The following is a 27343-nucleotide window of genomic DNA, read 5'->3' on the forward strand; positions in this document are numbered from 1 at the left end:
GCAATTAAAACACAGCAGAGCCAGGCACAGCACCGAAACTGACTGTCCCAAGATGAGCCATGTGTTTCCATCAGCACGGTTCTGCTGCCCGGCCACGTTGCCTTCTGTTTTGTGCAGGGCTCACACTTAAACCTTGGAGACTGTCAAGATTGTGTCTTGCAGATGGCAGCTGCCAGCAACTCAGGAATGATAGTCTTGTTCTAGGAAGCCGTGTCATGAGGAATTTTAGGAACAAAATCACCAATACCATCTCTACCACCAGCCAAAGTCTAGGATAAAGCAATTGAACATAGAATTGCATCTAGCTCATTAGGGCTTTGATGTATAAAAAGCTCTGTACCAATTGATGCACCTGGTTAGGATAAGGGAAGATTGGACCATGATATTCATCAGTTACTTAAGGTATAGGCATGGCCCAGGGGACCCACGAGAGCAGTTGCTAAAACCCTGAACCTGAACAACCACTGAAAGGTTTGCAGGGGGAGCATTTCCAGCTTGCTGAGCTCTCCATTGGCCTTTGGAGTTGCTCTCCTGTAAAAGTTAATCAAGTCATTCAGCCTTATTTACTGATTTTCATCCTGTTTCTCTGCCCTTTGGTAATCAAGACACAATAGGTGATTTAAAAAATAGTCCATCATTTTTAAACGCTAATGGAGAAGAAAAAAATACTCCCCTTAGAAACTACCACCATTTATCCAGCTTCCTTTCACTGTTTAAACTGCGAGTAATTTGTGTTGATTGCATTAAAATAAAAATCAGGGTAGCTGCTAGATCAGGCAATCAGAAGCTTAATCTGTATTGTATTTTAATTTCTTAGTTGAAATGCTTCTGTCTAGCTAGATACTACGTCTTAGGGAGGGGGAGGCCTTTGCATTTCTCCCCACTGCTTCCCTAACCTCCATTCTTTGGCCGTGGCCCACTCCCATGGAGGCTGCAGAGGTGGGCTTTTCACAAATATGCAATTTGCATATTACAGTGATGCCCACCCTTCTCCACCCTGGTCTTAACAGGACCTCTCTTTTGAGCAGGCAGTTGAATCCCCTGCATTTCCATTCAGAAAATGACACCTTCAAAGACCACTTCTCATTTGTACTTAGAGTCTGGTTCATTCTTGTCTTCCAGTTTTCTTCCTTTTCCTTTGTGACGTTCATACCTCATATTATTTTCAAGCCTGGGTTTAAGTGTAGTCCAATGGACAAAATAAGCCAGCCTATTTATTTTGTGCCACTATGTGCTGATAGATGCGTAGTTAAAAATATTTGCCTTTTATTTTCCTTGGAGTTCTAGACAGATCTCTTTTCTTAACTGCCTAGGTCCCGCCATTGACTTGGAAAAAGTAAAGTCAGAATGTCTCGAGCCCGAGCCGGAGTTACGGAGCACTTTCAGTGAGGAAGCAAATACGTCGTCCTATTACCCCGCTCCTGCACCTGTCATGGACAAGTATATCCTAGACAATGGCAAGGTAGTGTTTCAAGCTCACTATCCGTTCCCTGCAAGTGTTTGTTAGCTAGAGTAACGATGGAGAGTATGGTGGGAGCTTCCTGCGCCACAGCTTGGCCACTTGGCCTCCTGGCCCGGGCCTGAGTAACTATTTCCAGAATTCGTGTTTTGTTAACTAGTGGAGCTGTACTGGGACTTGTTCTTTTTCTCTCCTCCCTCCCCTTTTTCTTAAATACTGGGCCAAAGTAACTGTAAAAACTAAACTGACATTTTAAAATAGCTTAGTACTGAGGAAGATTTTAAAAAGCATGGTAGTTTGATGAAACTTGTCCTACCCACCTACAAAACCAGATACATAAAATTTATAAGGTGTACTAGATATTTAATCTCTGATTGACAGATAACTCGATGTGTTTCCGTTCACCATTTACAAAGTATCTACATGTTCTAAGTCCTATGCTAGATGCCGAGGATAAGCTGGTAAATGAGGGGTGCTCCTTGTCCCAAAGCTGTTTCCAAGCTGTATGTTCAGCAGTGGTCAGCCAACATATAACTCCTCAGATTTTCTTGTAAGACCCTTGGAAAAATCTTGAAAGAAAACTTAAGCATTATTAGTAGTTACATTGGTACAGTGGTGAAAAATAATGGAATAGCCTTGGAAGGTCTTAAAGTCACATGACAGAGCAGCTGGGCAGGGAGAGAACTGTTCTGACATCCTTCTAACCTCCAAATGGATTCATCTTGGAAGAAGTATATTGGAGCCCTTTGTCTAGGCACTAGTCAAATTCATTTTTAGTATTCTATTTCTGCCACCGTGGCATACATTACAGACATCACCTCTCATTCTCCCCCAAAGAATCATCTATGTCAGTCTTTCTTGCTGCCTTGTGCTTCAAAAGGTCTCTGTTTATCCAGTATTGCTCCCCAGTGGGCTGATGAGAAAGAAAAGGTTGTTTTCTTTGGGTTCGTCCAGATACATCCCTGCAACTGGCCAGATGGAGGCCAAAACCAAATATTGTCAGCTGAGGAAATGAAATGTGTTAGTTTTGAGGGCTGTCTTGGATAGGCTGTCATGCCCTCATCTTCCACTGAGCACTGCCTCCCTACCCCCCACCCCACCCCCGGAGGCAGAACTGATGCACTGGGTCATTGGCCCCTTCTTTCTTGACTTGCTCCAGCCCACAGGCTTTAAAAGTCTGCTTTGCAGGGGACAGATGGCATGATAGGGTGGATTTAGGCAGCCCAGAGCCTGAATGCCGAGTAGAGCTCTATATCTGTGCTTTTTGTGCGACCTTGCTTGGATGAGTCCTTCCCTTTTCTGGGCCTCAGGGTTTCCATCTCACGAGCTAGGATGGATCATTGCTCTCCATAGGCCTTTAATGACTCCAACTGTGTAGCTAAGTTGGGTGAATCTTCCTCACTTGGAGATGAAAGAAAGGACTATTCTGTGTGTGTTGATATCTTTTTAGTGGTGACCACACTGTAGAGTGACTAGAGACCTTTCTTAAGATAGCTTCCAAGAGAAATCTATTTCTCTCTTCCTTTGAAGACTGACGGATAGTTTCTGAGCATTATGGGGGCCGCTTTTGCAGAGGTACCATTTTTCCATTCCCAGAAAATGGGTCTCTCAAACCTCATTTAATGTTTTTACAGGAGTTGCACAATAAATCTTGAAATTGCCAATTTTGTTTTTTCATTAGCTATTGGCGACATGTTGCTGTAAAGCTAACCTGACTTTTGTTTGCAACTAATTGGTAGCTCAGCAGAGCAAATTTATGAAGAGAGAGGAGAGGAAGCAGACAGACTAGCAATGGATGGCAGCTTCCCTGAGCAGCGTTCCCTGTATCCTCATTGTTCTTGGCTCTGCTAGCGTTTCTGACCCTTTCTTTTCTCTGCCTGCATGAACAAAAGCCTTAATCTCTGCAAAGCCTAGAGCATTAGAATGGGATCCATTTCCTAGTAGGAAACTAGTTTTGTCCTATAAAACATTTCACAAAGCCATTTTTTGATCAAGTCCCATCCTAGCAGGTGCCGTGTTTTTAATAACCTCCCTTGACACATAAGGCTAACATTTTGGTCAAATAGCGAACTATATTTTATGTGAATAGGGTTTGCCATAAAAGTTACCTAGATTTTGATAAAGTTCATTGCTTTTTTTTTTTTTTTTGTCTAAGATGTTTTATTTCAGAAACTCATTGAATCACAAAGCTGCAAAGACCATTAAAGTTTAACTAGTCTAATTTATACATGGCATAGATGGGGAAACACATCCAGAGAAGGGATTCCTCTGTAATTCTAGAATAGGTTAGAGACAGGCAGGTAGGAAGTGCAAGCCAGGTCTCCTGGTTCCTAGGCCAGTGTTTTTTCCAGTCTATTCTGCTGCATCTCTGAAAGCTGGGCCTCACTCCAGGTGACCCTGGGCTTTGTTAACCTGAGGAGGTATTGTCCCAGCACATACCTGTGATTGGTCTTACCCAGAGCCATTTCTTTCTGTGCTATAAAGCTGGCCTTGTACTCAAGTGCACGTCAGAAAATATTTTCTTCTCTAAGGAACAACAACTCATCAGAACTGAAAGCCTGTGCCATTAAAACATATTAAATATGCCCATCAGTTTCTTACTGCTTTGTGTTCAGACTAGTCCTGATCAGTTTGAAGGGGACAGAAGGGGCAAAGCTTCACCCCATCCCCATGGAGATGTACCATGAAGGGCTGAATCAGGTGGTGAAGGCTCACAGTAGGCTAGAAATTCAGAGGGGATAGAACTTAGCCCTGCAGCAATTAAAGAGTGTTTCCTGGATCGGGGACCAGAGCTTGAAAGATAAGCAGGCTTAAGAAGACATAGGAGAAGGCCTTCATTTCTGGACAGGGGAAAGGCCTGAGCCGAGACACTGCTGGGGGTGGGAAGGAGGTGGGGGGCAGAGAAGGCAAAGGGAATAACAGTTACTGAATGTGTGCTGTCCTTCTGACATCTGAGTCATGTTATGTCATATAATCCTCAGAACAACTCTATGAATTCAGTGGTGTTCTGCCTCTTCTCCACCTGAGGAAAGTGATGCTCAGAGAGGTAAAGTGGCTAGCCCAAGATTCTCAGCTAGTAGGTAGCAGGGTCAGGATTCACACCCGGGACTGGAGCCTCCAGGGCCCGTCTTTGTGTTACCGTACACTGAAAGTAGAAGGAAGAGAAGGAGTTTGAGAACATCATCGTGATGGCCATAGTAGGGAAATAAAGGCTAGGAGGTTGAAGAGAAAGAGAATTCTAGAGGGCTTCTACAGCTGACTAAGGAGATTGGGTTGATGTGATAGTAAATAGGGAGCCATTCAAGATTCTAGAGGGTTCACACAGAAACACAGTTGAAAGACTGGAAGTCAGCTAGTCAAAGAAGGAGAGCCGTGTTTTAGGGAAACTGATCCTGGCAGTGGTTATACGGGGGGTTGGAGGAAGCAGGGACTGGAGACAGAAAGCCAACCCGTGGCTTCTTCTGGCTTCCCTATCTGCAGTAGTAACCTATGGTGGGGGCCAGCAAGGGAAGTGTCTGGGCCAATACAGAGGAAAGCGGAAAAAGAAACCCAGTAGCATATCGATGCGATAGATAGGCTATGTTTCCACCACATTGTCACCACGGTGACACTGACAGCAGCGGGAAGGTCCGGGGAACGAACGGGCTCTGCCATCATACAGATTTGGGTTTGAATCTTGATCCCCAAATTTACTGCTAGCATGTCTTAGGAAAGGTAGTTTTGTCCTTCTGATCTGGATTCATGTCTGTAAAGTGGGATTATTAACCTCTAACCTATTTCCATCTCTTAAAGTCATTATGAGGATTAAATAGAGGGTACAGTCCAGGTCCTCGAAAAATATTAGTGCCCCCCCCCTTATCTAGTAGAACTTTGGCTTAAAATTCTTTTAAGAATAATAAATTAAAAGATTACAGGAAAGAAAGGCCCAGGGTAGAAAAGAGCAGAGATCTTTGAAAAACGGAAGCTGTCTTCCTTCTCGAAGGTTTTCTGATTCCGAATTTAATCTAATTCAAGTTCCTTGTTTTTTCCCCTACGTGAGGAAGCTTGTGAGGGTAGCTTCAGAGTGCCATCAAGGGAGGTGACTTGGGGCCCAGCAGGGAGCAGCAGGAAACTTGCCCCCCCTGCATGCCTGATCTGGCACGCAGACTGCCCACCTGCAGTTCCAGACTGAGGAGGAAAGGCCGGACTTGACCTTGGATCTGTATTGCCCAGGTGGCCCCAGGCAACGCATCTCACTTCCAGGGCTGCTTGTCTTCCCGAGTGCTGTGAGCAGATTTGCAATCCTGAGGTCTGCGGCACAGGAAGGTCAGGTGGATCTGGTTATCTGATAGCAGGCATGCAGAGATCCCAGTGATCTTGTGAGCGGAAGGAAGGCAAGGCAGAGGGGGCCAGCAGGATTGTTACTTACTGGCATTCGTGGGTGGGCTGTATTGCTGCGTTGTTTTGTTTTTGTTTTTGTTTTTTAATGATTGGAAAATGTCAGTAATTAGTGAAGGAAGAAGTGCTGCTGTCTGTGTGTGCCCACAGTCTTTTCCAAGCCAGTCTTCAGTCGCCTTTGAACAGTGCTTCTTGCCAGTCTGCCATCAGTTTGGGGGTGTGTGCGGTCTCTCAGACCAGGACCTCTCCCGAGAGGTCTCCTGACCGCATGATGTGGTTGACCTACAGGTCTTGCTGCAGACAAGGACTTTTGGCAGAGCCCTCTCATTACCCTTAGGAAGTGTGCTCATTACCAGCTGCCTCCCCTCCTTCCCCACAGAGGCCATTTCCACCCTCCATAGACTCGTTAGAAACACAACATAAATGGCAATGTCAAAGTCAAAACCCGATTTTTTTAAATGATAACATCAGCAAATGAGGTTTGAGTTGTTAAAGGAGCCAGAAAAGAGAAACAATTTGAACACCTCTAGTTCATTGCTAGATCATTCTGAGTCCTTTACATTTAGTGACTCTGCTCTGAAACTCTGAGCGCTAACCTTGTAGGGAGCATTAGACTGTGTTTGTTGTCCCATACGCCATTAGAGTCAGACTAAGGAGGCCGTGGTTTGGTTTTGATTTGTGAAAACCAAACGTGTTCCGAGCCAGAAGGAACGCTGAGATGAAATCCCCCCTTCCCAGTTCCGTTCACAGGAAGCTGAAGCCAGAGGTGGGAAAGGACCTGTGCGAACACACTCCAGCTGATGGCCGAGCCAGGCTGCTGGCTGCCCCCCTCCAGCGGGCTATGGTCTTCAGACTTTGCCGTACACCCGAATTACTTAGGGAACTTTCAATGATCCTAGTCCCTAGGCCCCACCCAGAGTAATAAATCCAAATCCTGGGAATGGGGCCCAGGCACAGGCAATTTTTACAGCTCCAGAGGACCCCCGGATGTGCCGCTGTGGAGAAGCACTGTGCCAGGACATGTGTCCCAGCATGCTCACTCGAAAGGGAGAAAGGTCCTTCTGAAGTGCAACAGAGAGACAACTATATATGTTCCTGAGATTCAGTCAGGCTCTCAGTGGCCTTGTTATGACTTGAGTAGAGCTTAGAATCCCCACCCTACACCTTAATAGTCGAGTGACTTTTGGCAACTGACTTAACCTTTCTCAACCCAGTTTTTCCATCTGAGATGAAAATAGGGTCTCACTGCCTTCCTTCCAGGTTGCCATGGAGATTTGAGATCGTGGATATAAAGCACTCAAATAAGGCCTGGTGCCTTATAGGTATTTAGTAAATAAGCATTATTTCCCTCAAGCAAAGTTAATGTATTTATGGAAAGAGTCCCTTGTAGTTGTGCAGCAATGTCTTTTAAAGGACAAGAAAAGTTTCCAACTGCCAGCCTGTCCGACGACACAGGTGCTTGTGTTCTTATCCCTTTCAGGTCCATCTGGGAAGCGGGATTTGGGTTGATGAGGAGAAATGGCACCAGCTACAAGTAACCCAAGGAGATTCCAAGTACACAAAGAACTTGGCAGTCATGATTTGGGGAACAGATGTTCTGAAGAACAGAAGCGTCACAGGAGTTGCCACAAAAAAAAAGAAAGATGCGGTCCCTAAGCCACCCCTCTCGCCTCACAAACTAAGCATTGTCAGAGGTAGGTCACTGCAGTACAAACGCAATGACTGAGATGCTGTCCTGTACTCTGTCAGGAAGGTACCAGACACAGTTCAGGTCAGCAAACACTGAAGCCTCTCCATGCCAGGCCCAGGCCCTGTGTGGGACCTAGGAAAACAGATATGGACCTTGTCCCAGGAGAGCTCACATTTCACAGGCGGATGAGCTGTGGACACGAGTACGGTTCAGGTCACTAGCGTGAGGGGGACTGATGATGTGTTGAGGGAGGTCTCGGGAGGGGAGCAGACCCCTAGCTGGAAAATCAAGAAAGGATTCCTGGGGAAGAGAGTCCCCTGCCTTGGGCCTCAGAAGGGGTGCTCCTGACCACTAGCCTCTAAGTGTCCAGCTGCCGTGTTTCAAGGAAGAAAGTAGACTCCATCAACATGTACATTTTGAGCAGGCCCCATGCCAAGTTCTAGGGCAGACAGCAACTATGTCAGATAATTTCAGGTACCGATGAAGGTGGTGAAGCGTCACCACATGTCGCAGTAGGACAAAGAGGGCTGCGTGAGCTGTGGTGGTTGGAGCAGGCCTGCTTGAAGAGGATGGGGCCTGGAGGTAGACGAGGCAGCCCCGTGGAGGTCTGAGGTGTGGCACAACAGGTGGAATACACAGGTGCAAAGGCCAGCAACGCTTAAGGGATGAGGAAGCTCCAGACACGCAGAGTCATGAGTGAGGGGAGGGTGAGGTCAGGGAGGTGGGTGAGAGCAAGTCTTGAGGGCCGAGAGGGCCACATGAAACAGCTTGAATCTGTGGAGTTCCAACAACACATGACTCACAGGAGAAGGGTGGTGGGGTCTGCAGATCGTGGAGTGACCAAATGGGAGATCAGTTAGGACACTCCTGCTATGGTCTCAGATAGAGATGATGGTGCCATGGACCTTGGTTGTAGCAGTGGGAGTGGGGAAAAATAGCCAGATGTAGGGTATGTGTTGGAGGTCAGGGTAGAGCAGGACTCAGCAAGACTCAGCAGGCTGAGGTTGGAGCTATAGGGTTCAAGCCCACACTGCTGTGATCTGGTGTGAGGCTTGTTCTGCTCTAACACAGCTGCCCTTGTCTGGCTGACTCATGACTAATTGATTTAGGCAGCCACTTATTTTCAGACAGTCAGGTTACCTTCAGTCTGCCTGCTGTCTGGAATGGTGGGTCCGGAGCTGGGAAGTTGCCGTGAGAAACGGGCCTTCCTCGGGATGCAGTCCTGCCCCACTAGATACGTGACCGACCTCTGATTCTATTGTACTGGTTGGAAGGTGACTCAGCAGGTCCCGGATGTCTCCCAGTGACTGGCTGGCCCACCATGGTCACGTTGTGGGTCTAAAATCATCTGCTGCATGTCTGCCTCAGGCACGAGTCTGACCTTCTCTGATTCATCTCCACGTCCTCGTTGCCTGGCACAGGGCCTGGCACACAGTAGGAGCTCAGTAAATGCAGTTGGAACAAATGAAACACTGAGAGCCGCAAGCTGGTCCCCTGATTGACCCTTGGTGTGATTTCTTGTCAGTCACTTCCCCTCCGTGTCTGAGTTTCCTCAGCTGAAAACTTCCCTCCTCAGACAACTGAAAGGATAGGATTATAGCTTGGAAAGAGTTATGTTCCAACTATGAAGAAAGTTACCATTCTTTGTTGACAAGTGTGCTGCCTCCGTGGAGCTGACGTGAGCCTGTGATGATCATGTCATTGAAGTTCACCCTCTTTCAGTGCTTCTCAGCTTGCGGTCTCTTTCTTGTCCACTCCTGGGGCAGGGTGACGGCAGGTCGAAACAGGAACCAGGTATCGAAAGCCTGGGTTCGAGCCCCAGCTCTGCTTTTGTTTAGCTTTGAACTTACCCTGGTTCGTACTATTCTCTTTTCTTTCCCCCAGTCTAGTGTGGTTCCAGCACCGAGTGGATGCTTGGTGTCTCCCATCTGTAAAGATCGCCGTCCTTGTTCTGGCTACCCAGTGGCCCACCTAGACTTTCTGAATGTTCTTTAAACCCTGTTCAGATGATGTCCTGTGCAGCTGATTGGGCCCCCAGAGCTATAGAACAGTCTATAGCCGGCTCAGCTGTGTGGCCAGCGGCCATCCCATACTCACAGACTTCCCCCCCACCTGCCATGCCCCCCGGGTTTTCCTCACTGAGCCACGCCGCCATCCCCCCCCCAAGGAATTTTTAAACCTTCTCTGCTTTTCCTAACATGATAGTCCACATCTCACTCTTTTTCAAAAGATGGCCGTGCCTCTTCCTTCATAGAGAAAAGGAACTCCCACAGCTCTGAAGTGCAGACTTCACTGTAGACTTAACTGTAGCCTCTGTTCTTCTGCCTCATGGCCCAAAAGAAGAGTTTGCTTCTCTTATTTGGGTCTGGCCTGTCTCTCCATCTGGATCCCAGCCCTGCTGCCTTCCTAAGTACCTCATTCTTCCAATTATGCTCCCTCGCTCCTGCTTCCTTCCCAGCATCATTTAAATAGACTTTGACTCTTCATTTCTCATGAAAACAAATAAAACACTCCCTGGAGGCCACTCCTACCACCTAGCTGCTGCCATGTCTCTCTTTTTCTTTTCACATCCAGATTTCTTGAAAGGGTTGTCTACGCTCACTGCCCTATGTTCACTTGTAATGCCCCTGCTGTCTGGTGTCCACTCCCAGCCCTCTACTACATCTGTTCCTGCCTCGTTTCCCACAGACTTCCTCCTTTCCAAGTCCAGGGCATGTGTTTGACATCCTCCCCAGATTGTCTGACATGACCACTCCTTCCTTACAGCGAAACCCTCCCCCAAGCTCCATTTCCTCCTGCTTCCCTGACTTCTCATCCCTCTCGTGGGCTCCTCTTCTGCGGCTCTGGCGTCTGTCCCCACAGGGTCCTCTTTCTCCACCAGCTCCCAGCTGGTCTCACTTTGCACTGTGTTCATGGCCTTCTGTGTGCCCATGGCCCGGGCTGAAATCCACACTACTCGTCTGCTGACCTGGCCTCTGGGGACCCCTCTGTCCTCCCATTTCCCACTGTGCTCCAACCACAGGGGCCTCTTTCCTCTTCCTTCACTGCCTGCTCTGCACACCCTGCCTCCTTCTGGTTCTCTAGCGAGGCCTTCCCCAACAGCCCAGTCTTCAGGAACCTTTCTGTTGCTCTGCCTACATAAAGTCGGTGCATAGCATTTTTTGTTTGTTCCTGCACTGGGTAGTCATCTTTCCCCCCTGCCAAGTCTGGTGCCAAGTGGAATAGAAGCTTTGTGAGCATCTGGTTCAGGGAAGACAGGTAGTGAGTGCTCTGTAAACATTTGCTGACTCAGTGGATGACGCTCGCAGATCTCTCTTTGGCTCAGTCCACACTTCTGAGTTCCCGAGCCGCATATCCAGGTGCCCACGGCCTTCTCACCAATGCCCACATGGATGCTCCCTCCCTGCTCGCTTCTTTCTCCTCCCTTCAGAGCCTTGGGCCCCTCCTGCTCCCCTGTCTTGGTGAAGGGCACTGCCAGCCAGGGGCCCAGAGATGCGACACGCTTGCCTCCTCCACATGCCTCGTTCTGTCTGTTCTGCCCCCAGATACATCTTAAACCACCCACTTCTCTCCCTGCCCCACTGCACCTTTTGTAGTCAGGCCATCATTCCCCCCCTACACGGCTCCAGCAGCTTCCAGACTCCTGTCCCCTTTATGTAACCAGAGTGATCGTTCAGAAACCAAACATGATCCTGTTTCCACCACCCCGTCACAGCCAGTCCATGGTGTCCATTATTAAAAGGTAAGCTTCTTAACGTGTCACGAAAGCACCTTTAGAACCTGGCCCCTGGCCAGTGCTCCAGCTTTATTTTTCAGCAGTCTATCCCTAGAGTTCTTGTCCTCGTGAACTATTGTACTCCCTGAACAAGCCTTGCACCCTCGTTAGGGAATTTGTAAATGCCATTCCTGGTGCCTGGACCACAGGTCATGTTCCCCATCCTGCACCCGTGCCGCTTTGCCTGGCTAGCTGCCGCTAACCCCTCTCCCCGCCCCAGATATGCTTAGGAGAACCTTCCTTCAGGAAGCCTTTCCTCACCTCTCAGGGTGGGTGGACACTTCGGGACACATGTCCCAGAGCCCTTTGTGCCCTCCTCTATTCTCTTTTTACTGTATCTTTGCCTCCCAGAGACCCGCTCCACCCACAACCCCTTAGAGCCCAGAAACACTTGCCATGCAAGTGAATGAGAAGGAAGAATGACCCAAGGCCACTCAGCTGGTTAGGTGAGAGCGGGGTAGAACTAGGCTTTCAGACTTCCTTGTCTCCAGTGGTTTCTTGTGCTACCAGTGTTAGTTCTTTCTTTACTACAACCAGGCAGGTTTGAAGTCTGTTTCCTATCCCACCATACACTCACCATTTTTAGCCTGATTCTTTGAGCTCCTCCAGACTGCACTGGACTGGTTCTTCCCATGCAGTCTCTTTGTGGATTGAGATTGCTTCCATTAATTTGATGTTTACCACATTCAGTCTTGTTTGCCATATAAAAATGATAATCCTTGATGCTCACGAGGATTTTTTTCATCTCCTTGATTTTAAAGTCGTTCCATAAGGCAGCGGGATGGGTGAACACTGACACCGTTTTAGAACAAGGGAAGCAGGACGGCTGTAGGAGAGTCTTGCTTTAATGATAAACTCCAGAATGACAGTTAAACCTTATTAAGGTCAAATGACCTTTTGCAGAGTGTCTGAGCTTTCTAAATGAGCCACAGCGTTGAGTTCTGGTTAATTTTTATAACTTTTTTAATAGGACACATTAGCGCTGTTATAAACCTTGTTAATTAAGCAATAATCTCAAATGCTCCCTCGCAGAGGGAGACATTCCCGGCAAGTGCAGGTGATTAATATTTAGAGTCTAACAAAGCCTTTTAATCAACCTGAGGGGCCGTGCAGTGCTCTTGCCCTCAGGACATGAGAACGGTTGGGATTCTGGGGAGGACTCCTGTAAACCTTTCTCCATTCACCCCTTTCTCCTCCTGCCTCTTCTGTGACCCCTGCTAGGGCTCCGAGGGCCATCACATGTACCCTCCTTCTCTCCCTTCTCTCTCCTCAGCCTCTTTCCCACCTTTCTGGCTTCCAGACAGCTAAAGAGGTAGCACTGGAAGTGTCTCTTGGATTATGGGGTTTGCCATCCTGCTTTCACAGATGGTAAACTTGAGACCCAGAGGGTTGGTTCCCGCTTAGAGGTTGCACAACAACTAGAGCAAAAGCCAGAATCGAACCCCTGAACTTCAAAGTGGTTCTCAGCACGAGTTGCCTCCGTCACTTGATTCAGGTTCCAGCAAAGTCGCTGTTAATGTCTGCTTCCTCCTGACCCAGGGCTGGAGATGGAATGTCCGGGCATTTCTGTCTGTGGGGGAGACACTGGTCACAGTTTTATTAGACTGCAGTCAGTGCTTTGAGAGAGAGTGAGCTAGCGGGAGCCCAGAGGCTGTCAGCAGAGTGGGGTCTTCCAGCTCAGTCTGGGATGTCCCAGGAAGGCTGAATCTGGAAGGATGAGTAAGGTTTTGGGGTGCCAAAGGTTGGAGCAAGGCTAATCAGGGAAAAGATGATCACAGGCGCTGATTTGTGGGATAGCCTGGAGGGGGAGGGAATTGCAGGTGGACCCAGCAGAAGGTAGGACTGGAGTGAGACGGGGGCCTCCTACCTTCTTCTTTCTCAGTCCCCGTGGAAAGTCCAAGACAAGATTAAGTGGAGATTATTGGGCTCCAGAGTGGTCAGGGAATAGTGGAGATCAACCGAAAGCTTTTAAAGTCTTCTCTGTGCAAACCCCTTCTCAGTGGTGGTGTGTGTGTGGCGGGGGGCCGGGGTCCCTGGACACACAGAACACCTCCAGCGCTTGCCCCAGCCGTGTGGATGGCACCGGCAAGCAGGCTGGCCACACACCCAGGAAGGGCTTGGCACTGGGGGTGGCAGCCGCAGCCTATGCCTGTTCTCACCCCCTTTCTGCAGGCCTCTGCCCTCTCTCATGCCAGTGGAGGGTCAGCTCGGGGTAGCCCCTGCAGTCCCTCGGAGCACTGACATGCTGCATCTCCAGGACTGCCTGTTGTGGGCTGGGCTGGTAGACAAGATTTTGTTTATCTCCCATAACCATTCTGTAAGAGTGGGTAGTGGTTCCTGTCTCAGAGGTCAGGAAGCACCAATTCAAAGTAGTTAAAATTCTTGCCCACAATTATGTACCCCAGTGGTACATTCCCCGTGCACACCTCCAGTCCCCTCACATCCCCTCAAGTTTCCCTGGGAAAGCAGTCATTCATTCACTTCACATAAATTCGCTTAACTTTGCCCCTCTGCAAGCACTGTGCTAGACCCCGGGAACGAGCAGTTATGGTGCATAAGAGACTTGTAACAGCCCATGGAGGCCTAACGCTCCTTACGGTTTGAGGAAGGCTTGCAAAATGTTGACCTCCTATGCTCCATCACAGCCTTAAAAAAGATAACCTGTGGCTTGTCATCTTGGTTATGAGGTGAGGAATCTAGGGCAGTGATTTGCCTCAGGTCCCCGGGCTAGGAAGTGGGCTTGAAGTCAGGCTCGTCAGACCGCGTCGGAGGCTTGGTCTTGGCTTCATCACACTGCAAATGTCAGACTCCTTAAGAGTGGCCATCCTCAGCCTCAGTCCTACTGACCACGATGAGACACCACTTCGCACCCACCAGGCGGTCAGAACCTTAATAACTTCACAGTGTCAGGTGCTTTTGAAGATACAGGGCAACCTGTGCTTGCATACGCTACTGTTAGGGGTGTCAGGCTGCACGACCGCTTTGGAAAGCAGTTCACCAGGTACCACCTAGCAAAGCTGAGCATGCACACGCCCTAGCATTCGGCAGCTCCACACAGAGGCTCGTACTGGGGATCCGCCTGCGCGTGCGCTCCACGAGACACGCGCCGGGGTGTTCGTGATTGCAGAACACTGGAAACCATCCAGGTCTCCACTGACCATAAAATGGATCAGCACATGGTGTAGTAGTCCTTTCAAGAGCATACTTCCCTCCAGTGAAAATGAATGAGCTGCAGCTGCCCACTTCCACTTGGGTAAATCACGAAATGCTGAGTGAAAAACAGAAAGATATTTGAGGTGTGGATACCCTTGTAAAACAGTTAGGAAACATGGAGGAGTAAACAATATGTTATTTAGGAATGTATACACGTGATAAGAGGAGAAGAAAGGAACAAATCCAGAAGAGTGCTTCCCTTGGGGAGGGTGGGCTTGGGAGGGGACCCCAGGGGAGCAATGATGTCTTATTAAGCTGGGTGGTAGGCACACGGATGTTGTAACCTAATTTTTAAAGGATAAACTTACAGTTTCTATCTGTTCTTTTCTAAGTACACTTGTGATGAAAATTTTAAAATACAGCTGTGCCAGACACGAGAGTTGGTGTTTGGGAGGGATGTCAGGAGGCCCATTTTCTTTTTGCCCCCTTAAAAGATTGTACTCCAATCCACCATTAATCCTTGGCCGTCTTGTTTCTTTCCCCTGTCTAGAGTGTTTGTATGACAGAATAGCACAAGAAACTGTGGATGAAACTGAAATTGCACAGAGACTCTCCAAAGTCAACAAGTACATCTGTGAAAAAATCATGGATATCAATAAATCCTGTAAAAATGAAGAACGAAGGGAAGCAAAATACAATTTGCAATAAACTTTGGATTTTTCATAAAGCCTTATCGTTTTTCCTTGCGTGGCTTGTGATTTGCGGGCGATGGTGCTGTCCAGATCAGACCCCACCGTGCGTGGTGGGATGTGGGCAGGGAGCCAGCAGGTTTCCAGGGTCATGGACTTGCCCTGAACTTGGACTCCCCATTCCAAAGAAGTCAGACGGATTTGCTGAGACTCAGGCAGCAACATGGCGCCAGCGTCATTCTGGGGATGGGGAAAGTGCTGTCTTTTCGGAGGGGGATAAAGTGTCTCTGAGTTGCCTATCACTTGACTGAGAATTTGAACGAATATTTTTACCATTCAAGGACTTCTATCTCTGTTCCTCTATTTTGTTCTATAATAAAGCTTCATTAATTCTTTGATGTAGACAATCATTATCCTCATTTATTTAAGGATATCAAGTGTACAGAGGAGGAGACCAGTGTCCTTTGAGGGGCGGAACATTCAGGCTGAAAGCAAGAAAATTCATAAGGGGTGTGGTTGCTGTCTGCAGATCGGAAGGGCTGTCTCGAAACCAAATTACTTTCTCGTACTTCAAAGGACAGATCTAAGACCAGACGCCTTTTTCACTCAAGATGATCTGAGATCCAGCTTCCTTGATAAGTTGAATTCATCTCTGTAAAAGGGTATGGGGGCAGTAATGTGAGAAGTGGTCCGACGTTTACCTTCAGGAAGTAGGGGGCAATATCACCCCGTGTCAGTTCGTTTATCCTTTTATATCTCAAATGATCTTTCAAGTTACATAATTTTTATCTCACTCAGCAACTGCTTCACTAAGGTGCCTGGTGCACAATCTGGCAAACCACATTCGATCTTCCTGTTGATTTGCACTTTCTGTAATGCCTGTGAAGTCAGCATGGTGTATTGGAAATGGCAAGGGTTTGGGCTGAGCGCCTGGGTTCCAAGCCTGGCTTCCCTGCTTGCTTTGGGCTTAACCTAATCTCTTGAGTTTCCGTTTTCTGTTCCGTAAAAAGGAGATGATATCTACCTTACAGAGTTGCTATAAGAATTCTTTACGTATATATAAAGTGTTCAATAAATGTTGCCGATTATTATTTTCTTCATTTCTGGTTATTGGCTTTTAGGCATTGATTGGAAAACTTGGGCCTCCGTTTTCTCTAATGCTTGATCCATGAGACCACTGAAGGTCTATAAGCCAAAGGTCACGGTCACTGGGTTAAGTAGGGGAGGTGGCTGCGTCTTTGAGGACTTTTATTTTAGTAAATAAAAGAATCCTTTGTAATGTGAAATATCGTATGCTTGATAACAGAATTGTAGATGTGAATTTTCTTTTATGGCAGTTCCCCAACTTTCCACAAACTAGCAGCGCGATCTTGGGCTGGCTGCTTAACTTCTCAGAGTCCTTATCAATATAATGAGGAAAATAATGTCTACCTCACGGGCTGTATGGATAATTAAATAATAGCAGATAATACATGTCAGGATTTTTGTAAGTGTTCAGCACAGTTTAACTCGTTTCATGAGTAAAGTTTGTGACACTTGGTAGCAGTGTTTGATTAATTCATGCTATTAAAATGGGTTCATTTCAACGGTGTGGGCATGAGTAGTGCGGAATGCATGAGAGACTGGGGAAAAGGACGCGTTATTCTTGAGCTCATCGCCTTTTCTCCCTAACCACGGCGGAGACACAGACACCCAGAAGCTCTGTGCATTTCCCTTCAAAGACTATTACCATATGGTACCCACTTTATAGGTGCTTTTAGGTTGGTGGGAGAAATAGTCATGGAAATATATTTTAAAACGCTATGAGAGATGTGAAAGTGCTTTGTGTAATGTACATTGCCTATAGTAGGGACAGACCAGGGTGTGAAAGATTCTGGGATCCGCGTTCAAATTCTGACGTTACCACTTCTGGCAAGGTCTTTTGGCCTCTCTGGGAGTCATTTCTTTTAAAGTGGAGATAATGATCCCTAATTCAGGATTGTTGTGAAGAGTACTCCAGGTAATATCTGGGAAAAGGGCTCCGGAAATCTCAAAGAACCATACAGATGTAAGTTACTTTTAGCTTAGAAGGCAGAATAAAGTCAAAAGTGGGTGTGACAAGGAAGGACATAGAGACAATTCTGATGGGGAATAAGGAGAGGTTCATACCCTAGTTAGACTGAGAGGGTTTTGAGCCCCTCTTGTGTACCCAGTGCCCTGTTACTGTCATGCAGCAGGACCATCATTCCTGTACCTGCACAAGTGAAGAAACAGGCTCAAAAAAAAAAAAAAAAAAAAAAAGGCTAAATAGCATGCTGGCCAACATCTCAGATTTGTCAGCAGTGAAGTCAGGTCAGAATCCAGGTCTGTGCACAGACCCCCTTGTCACCTCCTCCCTGAAAGGTGAGTGGGATGTTAAGGCCTGGGCTGAGACTCTAGGACTGTAATTTCAGGGTATATTTAGAGAGACCCAGCCTCCGTAAGCAATGGAAATCAGTCTCATTAATTGAAGTCATTTAAGGGAACTATAGTACAGTTTTATTACAGATACATATACAAAGCTCAAATTCATTTGGTGTGGTAGAGAGTTTCCAAACGTGTCCAATATTAAGAATTTGCTGAGGCTTAAATTACAGACTTCTGGGCTTTGGCTTCGTGAGCTCGAGTCAAGAAGTTTGAGACGGGGCTGGGGCTGTGTGTTTGAACACAAGCAACTCTCTTGAGCAGTATCAGTCCAGTAGAAGTCATTCGATGACCTGCTTTACTGGAGGAACAAGAGTGTCTCCTACTTAAAAAGACGTGCTCCTGGGGCGCCTGGGTGGCTCAGTGGGTTAAAGCCTCTGCCTTCCCAGGGTCCTGGGATCGAGCCCCACATCGGGCTCTCTGCTCCGCGGGGAGCCTGCTTCCTCCTCTCTCTCTGCCTCTCTGCCTACTTGTGATCTCTCTGTCAAATAAATAAAAAAATAAATAAATAAATAAATAAATAAAAAGACATGCTCCTTCTCTAGTGCCTGAAACAGAGTAAATTTCCTTTTGAGTAGCTCAGGCTCCACCCCCAAATCTTGTTTCGAGTCACTCTTTCCTGATCACAGAGTGCTGAGCCATTGGACAAGATGCAGGTGACTTTCATTTTAGGCCCCAATGAGCATCCCCTCACTTTCATACTTAGGTTCTTTCTTTCAATTCCTGTGACAGGCCGGTGAGCTGTGGAGGGCAGGAGCCTGGATGGATGGAGTTTGGGCACTGTCTTCACGAGTCTGGCAACAAGTTCTTGGTTACCAGATGAAACAGAAAGATGTGGCTTGTTTTTATTTTCTGGCAAAGGAACATGTGTGAGTGACCGTTCTGTGCCTGTGGATTTCTTGGGTGCATTTCAAATTATGACTTGCTTTTGTAGTTATAAAGAAATAAAAGCCACTTCATAGAAATTTTTGGAAAAACAGGGGAAAGCTTTCCAAATTGGGTTACTACAAGCATTGCGATATATCTCTTGTAGTCTCCTTTTCAAGGCCTGAGTATGTATTTTGCATACCTGTGACCATAGCCTATTATCAGGTTTGCAGCCTTCCCTTTCCATTTATCATGTTTCCCTGCTGCTCCGTGAAACGTAACCGTCCGTTCCAACATCCACCAAGTGGAGGGACGTCAGGCTATAGTGGAGGAAGCCATCTGCTGGGCTGTGGGGCTAAGGTGGAGGGCTGCCAGCTCCTGAGGGAGGCCTGCTGCACCCACGGTCCCAGGACAGGAGGCAGACTCTAGCCTGAGTCTAGAGGTCCCCACATTCGAGTTCGTTTCCCAAGTCTCGCACGGACTGTCTCGCCTGACCTGAGTTCCATCCTCTTTCTGAACACCAGCTTCTTCATTTGCAAAATGGAGGAAATAATGTCCCATCATGGAGTTGTTAGAAGAACTGAGAATGTAATTAAAGCACCAGGCCGGAGTGGACAAAGGGCCACCAGGGTGAGAGCTGACATTCTTCTCCTCTTCTCTCCCCACAACCATTCAAGTCCTCCCCTGAGTGCCTCGGTCCAGTCTCCAGCCTACTCTGACCTCTTACATGGTGACCTTGGCTTTCACACCTGCCTTCAGCCCTCCAGACAGCTTGTGCTTATCCCACAGCACTTGGTGCTCCTGGGCTTTTCCTTGTACACAACAAGCAGGCCCCTCCCTGCCTTCCGGCTCCCCTCGCCAACCTAGACCCTGGCCCCACCACCCAGCTGCCCATTTGCCCTTCCTTGTCCTTTAGGATATTTATAAACAAAATTCAGGGGAAGTTTTTTTGCGTGCAGTTTTTTTTCCCCCACTTTACATTTTCTATCATTTTCTTAAGGTCGTTTTACTGGAGTCAAAAGGAATGACATTTTTTTATCAGTCTTGATACATATAATGAGTGTGACCATGTTTTAAATTATTTTGCCGCCTTACTGGGTGAAAACTAGTACCTCATTATATTTTCTTTGATTATTTCTGAGATTGCACATTTGCCCAGAGTTGGTTTCTTGCTTTCAGAAAACAAAGCCTTAACCTGTGAACATTTCCAGCAGAATCCATTTCATTTTCTGTGTTTAGTTTTCTCTGGACAAATGTGTTTATGTTGGGCATATATTTTTTACTTTTATATCTGTAAATAGACATGTCAACAGATATTTTCATCCCTTCTTTTGAAGGAATTGATCAGTTTGTGCCAAACAGCTTTGTAGGCTCATGGAACTTCTGGGTCAAAAGTGAAGTTGGAGGTCCTCTACCTAGATCTCCTGTCCACTATAAGCAAATGCCTTTCTAGACCATGCCTGAACACCTCCAGGCGTGAGAGTCATCTTCCTATGCAAGAGTCCATCCAGTTATTGCTGTCCCCGAGATGTTCTTCTGTTGAGCTAAAAATCTGCTTCCCTAAGACTTCTAAGGTCATTCACATTCTCTCCTCTGAAGTCACAAGAACACTTCTCCTCATAGCCCTTTTGCTGAGTTGAAAATGGCAATTTATGTCTCTTCACCAACTAATAAGTAGTTCAAATTCCATTTTACCATTTTCGCATGAGGGAGGCTGTACAGGAAAGAGTGGGGTTTCTGGACTTAGACAGCCGTATGCTCGAATTCTGACCGCCACTTACTAGTATGTGAACTTGAGCAAGTGCTTAACCTCTCTTAGCTTCAGTTTTCTCATTTTTAAAATGGGAACCTAATACCTATTCCCCAGATGTATCAAGGGCTACGTAAGATAATATGAGTAAAGCAGCAAGCCATTCAAAATCTCTCAAAATCCTAAGACTTTTTTTTAATATTTTATTTATTTATTTGACAGACAAAGATCACAAGTAGGCAGAGAGGCAGGTAGAGAGAGAGAAAGGGAAGCAGGCTCCCCGGATGAGCAGGGAGTCTGATGTGGGGCTCGATCCCAGGACCCTGGGATCATGACCTGAGCAGAAGACAGATGCTTAACCACCTGAGCCATCCAGGCGTCCCAATCCCAAGACTTCTGACCATCCTGCTTACTCTTCTATGATTGTGTCCCTAGAAAATAGGGTTCAAGACCAGACAGGCTCTTTAGGAAGGGTCTGAGTGGCACTAACTAGAGAAGGTTGTCACCTCTTCTGCTGACATATCTCTGTCAATGTGGCCTACACCTGAACTAGCATCTCCTGTGATAGAATTGTCTCCTGTGGAGTGTATGGCCACCAAGCTTTCCTCCGCTTTTTCTTTTTCGCTAACACAGTACTTATCCCTTGAGCTCACAGTGTTATAAAAGGAGCATGGGTCTTGGAGCCAGAGAAACTAACACAAAATTTAGATCCTGACTTCAGTCTTTGTTATATTAGAGGAAATTGGTCCAGACTATAATGTCCTCACCTTGTCCTTTATGCAGTTGTTCTGGAGATCATACTGGCCTGCTACTAGGGCAGATCTGTAGTCCCTGCCATCCCAGTTCCAGGCTTCAGTATGGTGCTCCTTTTTGTTCCCTTTTTCCTTCCCTTTTTCCTTTTAGCAGCTCTTTATCTCACACACACACACACACACACACACACACACACACATGCACACCCATTCAAGTGCATGTTTTTGTTTTTGTTTTTTTTAAATTTTATTTATTTATTTGAGAGAGAGAAAGAGTATGAGCAGAGGGAGTGGCAGAGAGACAAACAGATTCCCCGCTGAGGAGGGACCTCAGATAGTGGACTCCATCCCAGGACCCTGAGATCATAACCTGAGTCGAAGGCGATGCTTAACCGACTGAGCCACCCAGGCACCCATCAAATCTGTGTTCTTAGGTATATTTCTTACATGAAATACAGGACTTTGCATCTATCCCTCTTCCATTTCATCTGTTGGTTTCAGCCCAACATTCCAGCTGGTTGAGCTCTTCTTTTCCATTTGTGTTTAAAATACAAAACAGAATTTGAGGAAAGCCAAAGCCAAAAAAGAAAATCCAGCCATAATCCCAAGAACCGAGCCCAACTGCATGTCGCTCCTGGGAGCCCCTCCTGTCTGTCCATGGGTAGCACCTCTTTGTTCCCGGTAGCTGGCCAGTCTCCCATGACCCTGCCTTGCTTATTCAACATCATGTGGCCAACATTTCCTCCTCTGCTGCCCGATTTGCATAGCTACCATTTTAATGCCCTTCCTGGTATTGGGCTGTGATTACCTTCTTATCTCTTGTGTGCGTTTTGCTGTCTCTAGTGTCTTGCTATTAGAGATAATGCTGCCATGATTGTTTATGGTTGTTTGTTCCTTAAATTCCCAGGACTGAGCTAATTGGGTTAAAGGGCAAGGACATTTTATAGCCCTTTCCATGTGTTGTATTGCTTTCCAAAAGGTTCAGCCATGTCTCGAGCAGGATAGACATGCATGTGTTTGGGGAATTTTTAAAGAAGCATGGTGAATTAGCTTTCTATAGAGATGTACTTTTTCAACTCCTTTCTAGGCTGATTGTCTGGCATGCATTTGAGTATGTGAGATCCTTACGGATTCTGATTCTATGATATGCCCTTTCTCCCAGTTTTATGGTATATACATATATGATCTTTTGCATCCTAACAAATTATCGAAAATAATGCTCCACTAAAGACCCTCTTCTCATCACCAATCGCCTTTTCTGAACTAGGTTATTCTAGTAGCTGGGATTCCTCCATCTAGTGAGATCATGTAGCGGCTCTGAGATGTGGCATTTGAGCTTCCACCTGAAGGATGAGAATGGCTGTCAGCTGACCATTTGTCTGTCGGTCCGTCCCTCCCTCTGTTCATTTTACATGTGCTGTATGTCCAGTCTGTGCCCAGCACTCTGACAGGCACTGCTGCTCACGTCTAAGCAGGGAGTCACACCTCAAGTGTGGCTCCAAAACCTGTGTTCTTTCCACTGTTCCAGAATGTACTCTTTTAGCCCCATCCAGTTGGACACCTGAGGATATGGGCATTTATGTTTCATTAGAAAGGGGGGAGAGATTCCATATTCTGCCTCACCATCTGTACCCAGAAGTTTCCCCCATCAGTGATTATGAAATTCATTCAGTCATTCGGCAAATAGTTATTGGGTGCCTACTGTGTGTCAGTCACCGGTCTAAATGCACAAAGGACTTAAACTCTAGCAGAGGTGGAAAGGGATAGGGAGGAAGATGGACCGTAAATATAATAAATAAGAAAATTGCAGAAGGTAGAGAGGGCCCTGAGAAAAGGAAAAGCAGAAAAGAAAAGGAAAAGGAAAAGGGCGGAGTCAGGTCTGCTCAGTCAGTGAGGGCTGAGCAGAGAGCCCAAGGTGCTGAGATGGGCAGCACGGGGTGGGCAGCCCTGAAGGACCCTTGCCGTGGGAGCTAGAGGGATCCCAGTGGCATGAAGTGAGGGGCATTAAGTATGTCCTGTCTGCCTGGAGCCTCGGTTTGACTCAGACGGGAGGAAGGGAGTGGAGGAGAGGAGGAAGGGTGGATTTTGACTGGTACTCGGAGACACTGTGTGTAGCAACCAGCAGGATCCTAGCATAGAAGAAGCATTCTCATGAAGAAAATGAAACAGGAAGCTTCAGAAAAGATGGGCACTCAAAGAAGGTAGTGGTGAAGAGTTTTCCCTCTGGAGCCCTCCCTCTATCCCTCCGGGAAGCTAGGGGTCCCTTGCCCTGGATGGAGGTGGGCGGGCTGGGAACCAGGCAGTTCTAGGTTTAAATCCATGTCCCCTCTCCTGCTACATGAGTCCCACGGGTTCCTGAGCTTCTGTTTCCACATCAGAAAAACGAGAACGGTAATTCTCACTCTATAGTACTGTTGGGAGGACAAAATGAAGAAGCACACTAGCTAGCTCCTGACAGAAACGTGGGCCCTGGGGAGGCGCTCGGCTGCTGGTGCCCTGACGGCATGTGGAAGCAAAGGGATCCTTTCACTGATGCATCATATCATCAGATGTGGTGATAGCGACGCTGGGCATCCTGACTAGCTCTGAGACCTGGCAAGCTGTGTGTGTGTGTGTGTGTGTGTGTGTGTGTGTGTATCTTGGCTTCTTTTGTCCCCTGTGGTACAGCACCAAAAACACAAAAACACTGCCTCTGAGAGTTTGCTCTAGGATTTGGTGAAATCCCAAGTGAAAGTCTGTGAGCAGGAGCCTGGCCCTGAATAGGTCCTGGCTAAGTCCATGTCCTTTTGCTGGTGCAGCACCTCGGATCCCTAGCAGGGCGTGCACCTGTCGTCACCCTGGCAGGCCCGACCTCCACCCTTTGCACAGTAAAGCTTGGAGAACCAGTTGTTTTTGTTGTTGTTGTTGTTGTTGTTTTAAAGATTTTATTTATTTATTTGACAGACAGAGATCACAAGTAGGCAGAGAGGCAGGCAGAGAGAGGGGGAAGCAGGCTTCCTGCTGAGCAGAGAGCCCAATGTGGGGCTCAATTCCAGGACCCTGAGATCATGACCTGAGCCGAAGGCAGAGGCTTTAACCCACTGAGCCACCCAGGCGCCCCTGGAGAACCAGTTTTATCTAATGAAGGATTATCCAGATGCTATAGATTATCAGCCTGTGTCTCAGCCTAGGGGTTTCTAAAAAGAGAGCAAAATGGTCACTCCCAGCATGGGGGGCCTGGGTCTAGCGGACTGGGTGCTCGTCAGATGAATGAATGAGAGAATAAATGAATGGCTTAATTTTATTATATTGGCGAATAATATAAAAGATGTTACTGCTTGTGATTCCTCATAGCAGTTCTCTGATATGTCTTTATTTCAAAGATAAGGAAACAGGCTATAAAGAAGAGTAACTTGAATTTCCTGAGTTACATAGTTAATGGATGGAACTTAAACCCAAGTGTCCCGAGGCGAGATCCAATGCTCTTTCCCCTCTACTGGTGGTTCTAAAACTTCAGCCTGCTTCAGATTTTCCTGCAGGGCTTGTTGAAACCCAGATCACAGGTCCCACCCCAGAGTTTCCGATTCAGCAGGTCAGTGTGAGGCTCAGGAATTTACATTTCCATGCAGCTCTCAGGGTGACAGCCATGCTGCTGGTGTGGGGACCATGCTTTGAGAATCACTGGTCTACACGAAGGCACTTTTCCACATTATAATTATGTTAAGTGGCATGTAATTACATCTTGGTGATTTCATACTAATGTGCCATAACCAGCAGGAGGTATGGGTCGAGGGCAGGAAGGATGGACAGAATGCCTGAGGCTCACAGCCAACTCAGCAGCCAAGTGCTTAGTGACTCTGGAGGTGAGTCTCACTACCTTGAGACTCACTGCACCATGTGGAAAATGGGTTTCCATCTGCTTCCAGGGGTGGTGGTAGATTGGATGATGAGGTGGTAGGTTAGAAGGGGGACTATTTCAAGGAATCGGTAGGGCAAAGCGTCCCTGTTTCAGTCATCTGCTGTGCCCATTTCCAGGTGTCAGGGACAGGAAATAGAACAAAGAAAGAGCCAGACCCCCACATCCTCCCTCTGCACCAATACCCTCCTGCCCCAAACAATAACCGGAATTATTGACAAGTACCTATATTGAGTTGTGGGTTTTCTGTCTCTGTTCTTGTACCTGAACAATTCACAAACTCTGTCATAATTACATTCACCGTCCACTTTGGCCTCTTGCTTTCTGTTTTGTTCACTGATGTATTCTGAGTACCTGGCACATAGTATACACTCATTTAAAAAATTATTGAATAAATAAATGCAAAAGTCAAAGACTTAGTAGGAGGCTGTGACCCCAATCCAGACCGGAAGTAAAGCAAGGACCCCATAGTTGGAGGAAGAGGAATGAAGCAGAGACAAACCCTGGAGCCTCGCAACTCAATCCCAGTGTGGAAAGACAGGCCCGTCCCTTAGCTCCTGCCTAGGGGCAGGCCATGGGTGTTCCAGATAAGAACACCTAATCTGTGTTATGGGAGGAAGGAGGTAATAAATGTCCAGGGCCTGGGCCACTCCCCCACAGAATCTTTTTGGGGAAGAATCTGGACAAGGGATCCTCCTCACCCCCTGCAATGAGCACCCGAAATTTATCCAGAAACTTTTAGTGACCCCAGATTTGCCAGCACTCACACTGGACACCCCCGGACGCATGGTAGCAGCCATCAGAGAAGCTACTCAAGGAAAAAACGCCAGGGTGGCCTTCTCCAACTGTTCTTGGTTCCTTGCCATTAATTCCTCGGCAGTTCTCACTCAGGGCCATCTGCAGCCCTGTCCAGAACTCAGCAGAGATGGAATTGCCAGGCTGGGAAAATTCCAGGGGCTTTCCGTTGTGAGTTGCACACCCAGCCCTAGGGCTGTGGGAATTTGCTTCTACTCTGCCTGCCCCAACCCCACCCTTATGTACACCTTTCCCTGGTTTTGGAGAACTGCAACTCCACTGAAAGGGTGGAGTTTTCTGAAACCAAGGATGTGTCAGCCCTTTTTAAAATTGCCTCGTGCCTCTGCTAGTCTACCAGCCTGGGTTGTCACTGCGCACCCATCTTTCTTGCCGGACTGTGAGCACTCAAAGGGGTCACGATGTGTTCCTCCTTGAGTCCCTGAGCCCAGCACAGGGCCGGGCACAGTTGCAATCCTGGCCTCTGATGAACAAAGGCTGTGCCAAACAGGCAGTCCCTTCTGCCTGGAGGTTTAAGGCTTTGCAGGATCAAGAAAGCCCTTCGTGAGAATGTCACGAGACCTCCCTGGCCTTGTGCCCCCCAGGATAGGGCACCACCAAGTCAAGAAAGAAGGAGAAGATTTGGCAGTGGTGAAGTCTGAGGAGTCTGACCTTCCACTGCCTGGGGCTGCGTGAGGGCTCCACTACTCGCATCCGTGTGGCCTTGAGTGAGTTCTTTAACTGGTGTGGGCCTTCATTTCCTCTGCATAAAATGGAGGTCTCAGGTTCCCACGAACAGCCAGTGAGTATCTGTAAAGCACTAAGAACTGCACCGGACACGCAGTGCTGTGGAAATGTTCGTTGTCACTGTGAGCAGGGCCAGGTGGTGGGAGAGGATAGAAGTTTCAAGGAGTGGATGTGAAGTATTGGGAGAGGAGGCAGGAGACGGGGGTTGAGGTGAGACCGGGGAGTGCCTTGGCCCCAGGCTCAGCGCTGGCCTCTGAAGACCACAGATAGCTGCTGAAAAATCAAGCCAGCATAGTGCGGTGGGTGGCCTACGGAGAGAGGGGAACCCAGGTTTTTGGAACAACCCAGGTGAGCAATGATGAGGAGCAGATACCCACTGTCCTTCCTCCTTGAGTGTCAGCACTGCCAGGTGGGAACCATTATCAAGTGGCCCAGGTGGGAAGTGCACCTGCTTCCAGAGCAGCCCCTCCTTCACGCTCCAGAACAAGGCCGGCCCTCCTCCTGGGCACTCAGCCCCTGTGAGGGGGAGATGAACTGTGTCCGGGGGCGGGAGGGGGCGACTGCAGGCCTGGATTTGACTCTTGTCAGGTCTTCCCTGAGCACTCACTCCCCTGATGCCGTGGAAACAACATCCGTGTGGAGCCAGCACGGGTTGGAACCTTTCCTCTAGCGAGCGCTTTTGAATAACGTGACCTTGGACAAGCTATTGAACCTCTGGGTCCTCAGATTTATTAGCTATGTAGAAAGAAGACCGTCAGCACTGTCTTAGGGCTGTCGCACGAAGTCCTGGGCACACGGTACTCAGTAACAGGCACTGCCTGGCCCTTGGCCTGACGAAGCAGGGAGCCAGGATGGCGTGTTCTGCCCATGCGGGGCTTTGAGGCTGGCTCGTCCTGTGAAACTTTGTTTCCCCCATTTATTTTTTTCTTGAATAAATGTGACGTGTAGCATGGTG

The 27343-nt window shown here is 47.6% G+C and overlaps 1 protein-coding gene across 8 annotated transcripts in view; it reads left to right on the forward strand.

Moving 5' to 3' along the window:
- LOC123948254 (BEN domain-containing protein 5) overlaps positions 1–27343 on the forward strand; it is a 1602508-nt gene that overhangs the window by 1398457 nt on the left and 176708 nt on the right. The window contains exons 4-6 of one of the 8 annotated variants that reach the window (XM_046014980.1): positions 1314–1462; positions 7317–7530; positions 15005–15541. The exons of the other annotated variants lie outside the window; for them this stretch is intronic. Of the exons in view, the coding sequence (XP_045870936.1) occupies positions 1314–1462; positions 7317–7530; positions 15005–15162 (521 nt within the window). The 3' untranslated portion in view covers positions 15163–15541. Of the gene's footprint in view, positions 1–1313; positions 1463–7316; positions 7531–15004; positions 15542–27343 lie in introns of those variants that run through there. 8 annotated transcript variants of the gene reach the window in all.

The sequence above is a fragment of the Meles meles genome, chromosome 1 (assembly GCF_922984935.1).
Source record: "Meles meles chromosome 1, mMelMel3.1 paternal haplotype, whole genome shotgun sequence".
Taxonomy (NCBI): Eukaryota; Metazoa; Chordata; class Mammalia; order Carnivora; family Mustelidae; genus Meles; species Meles meles.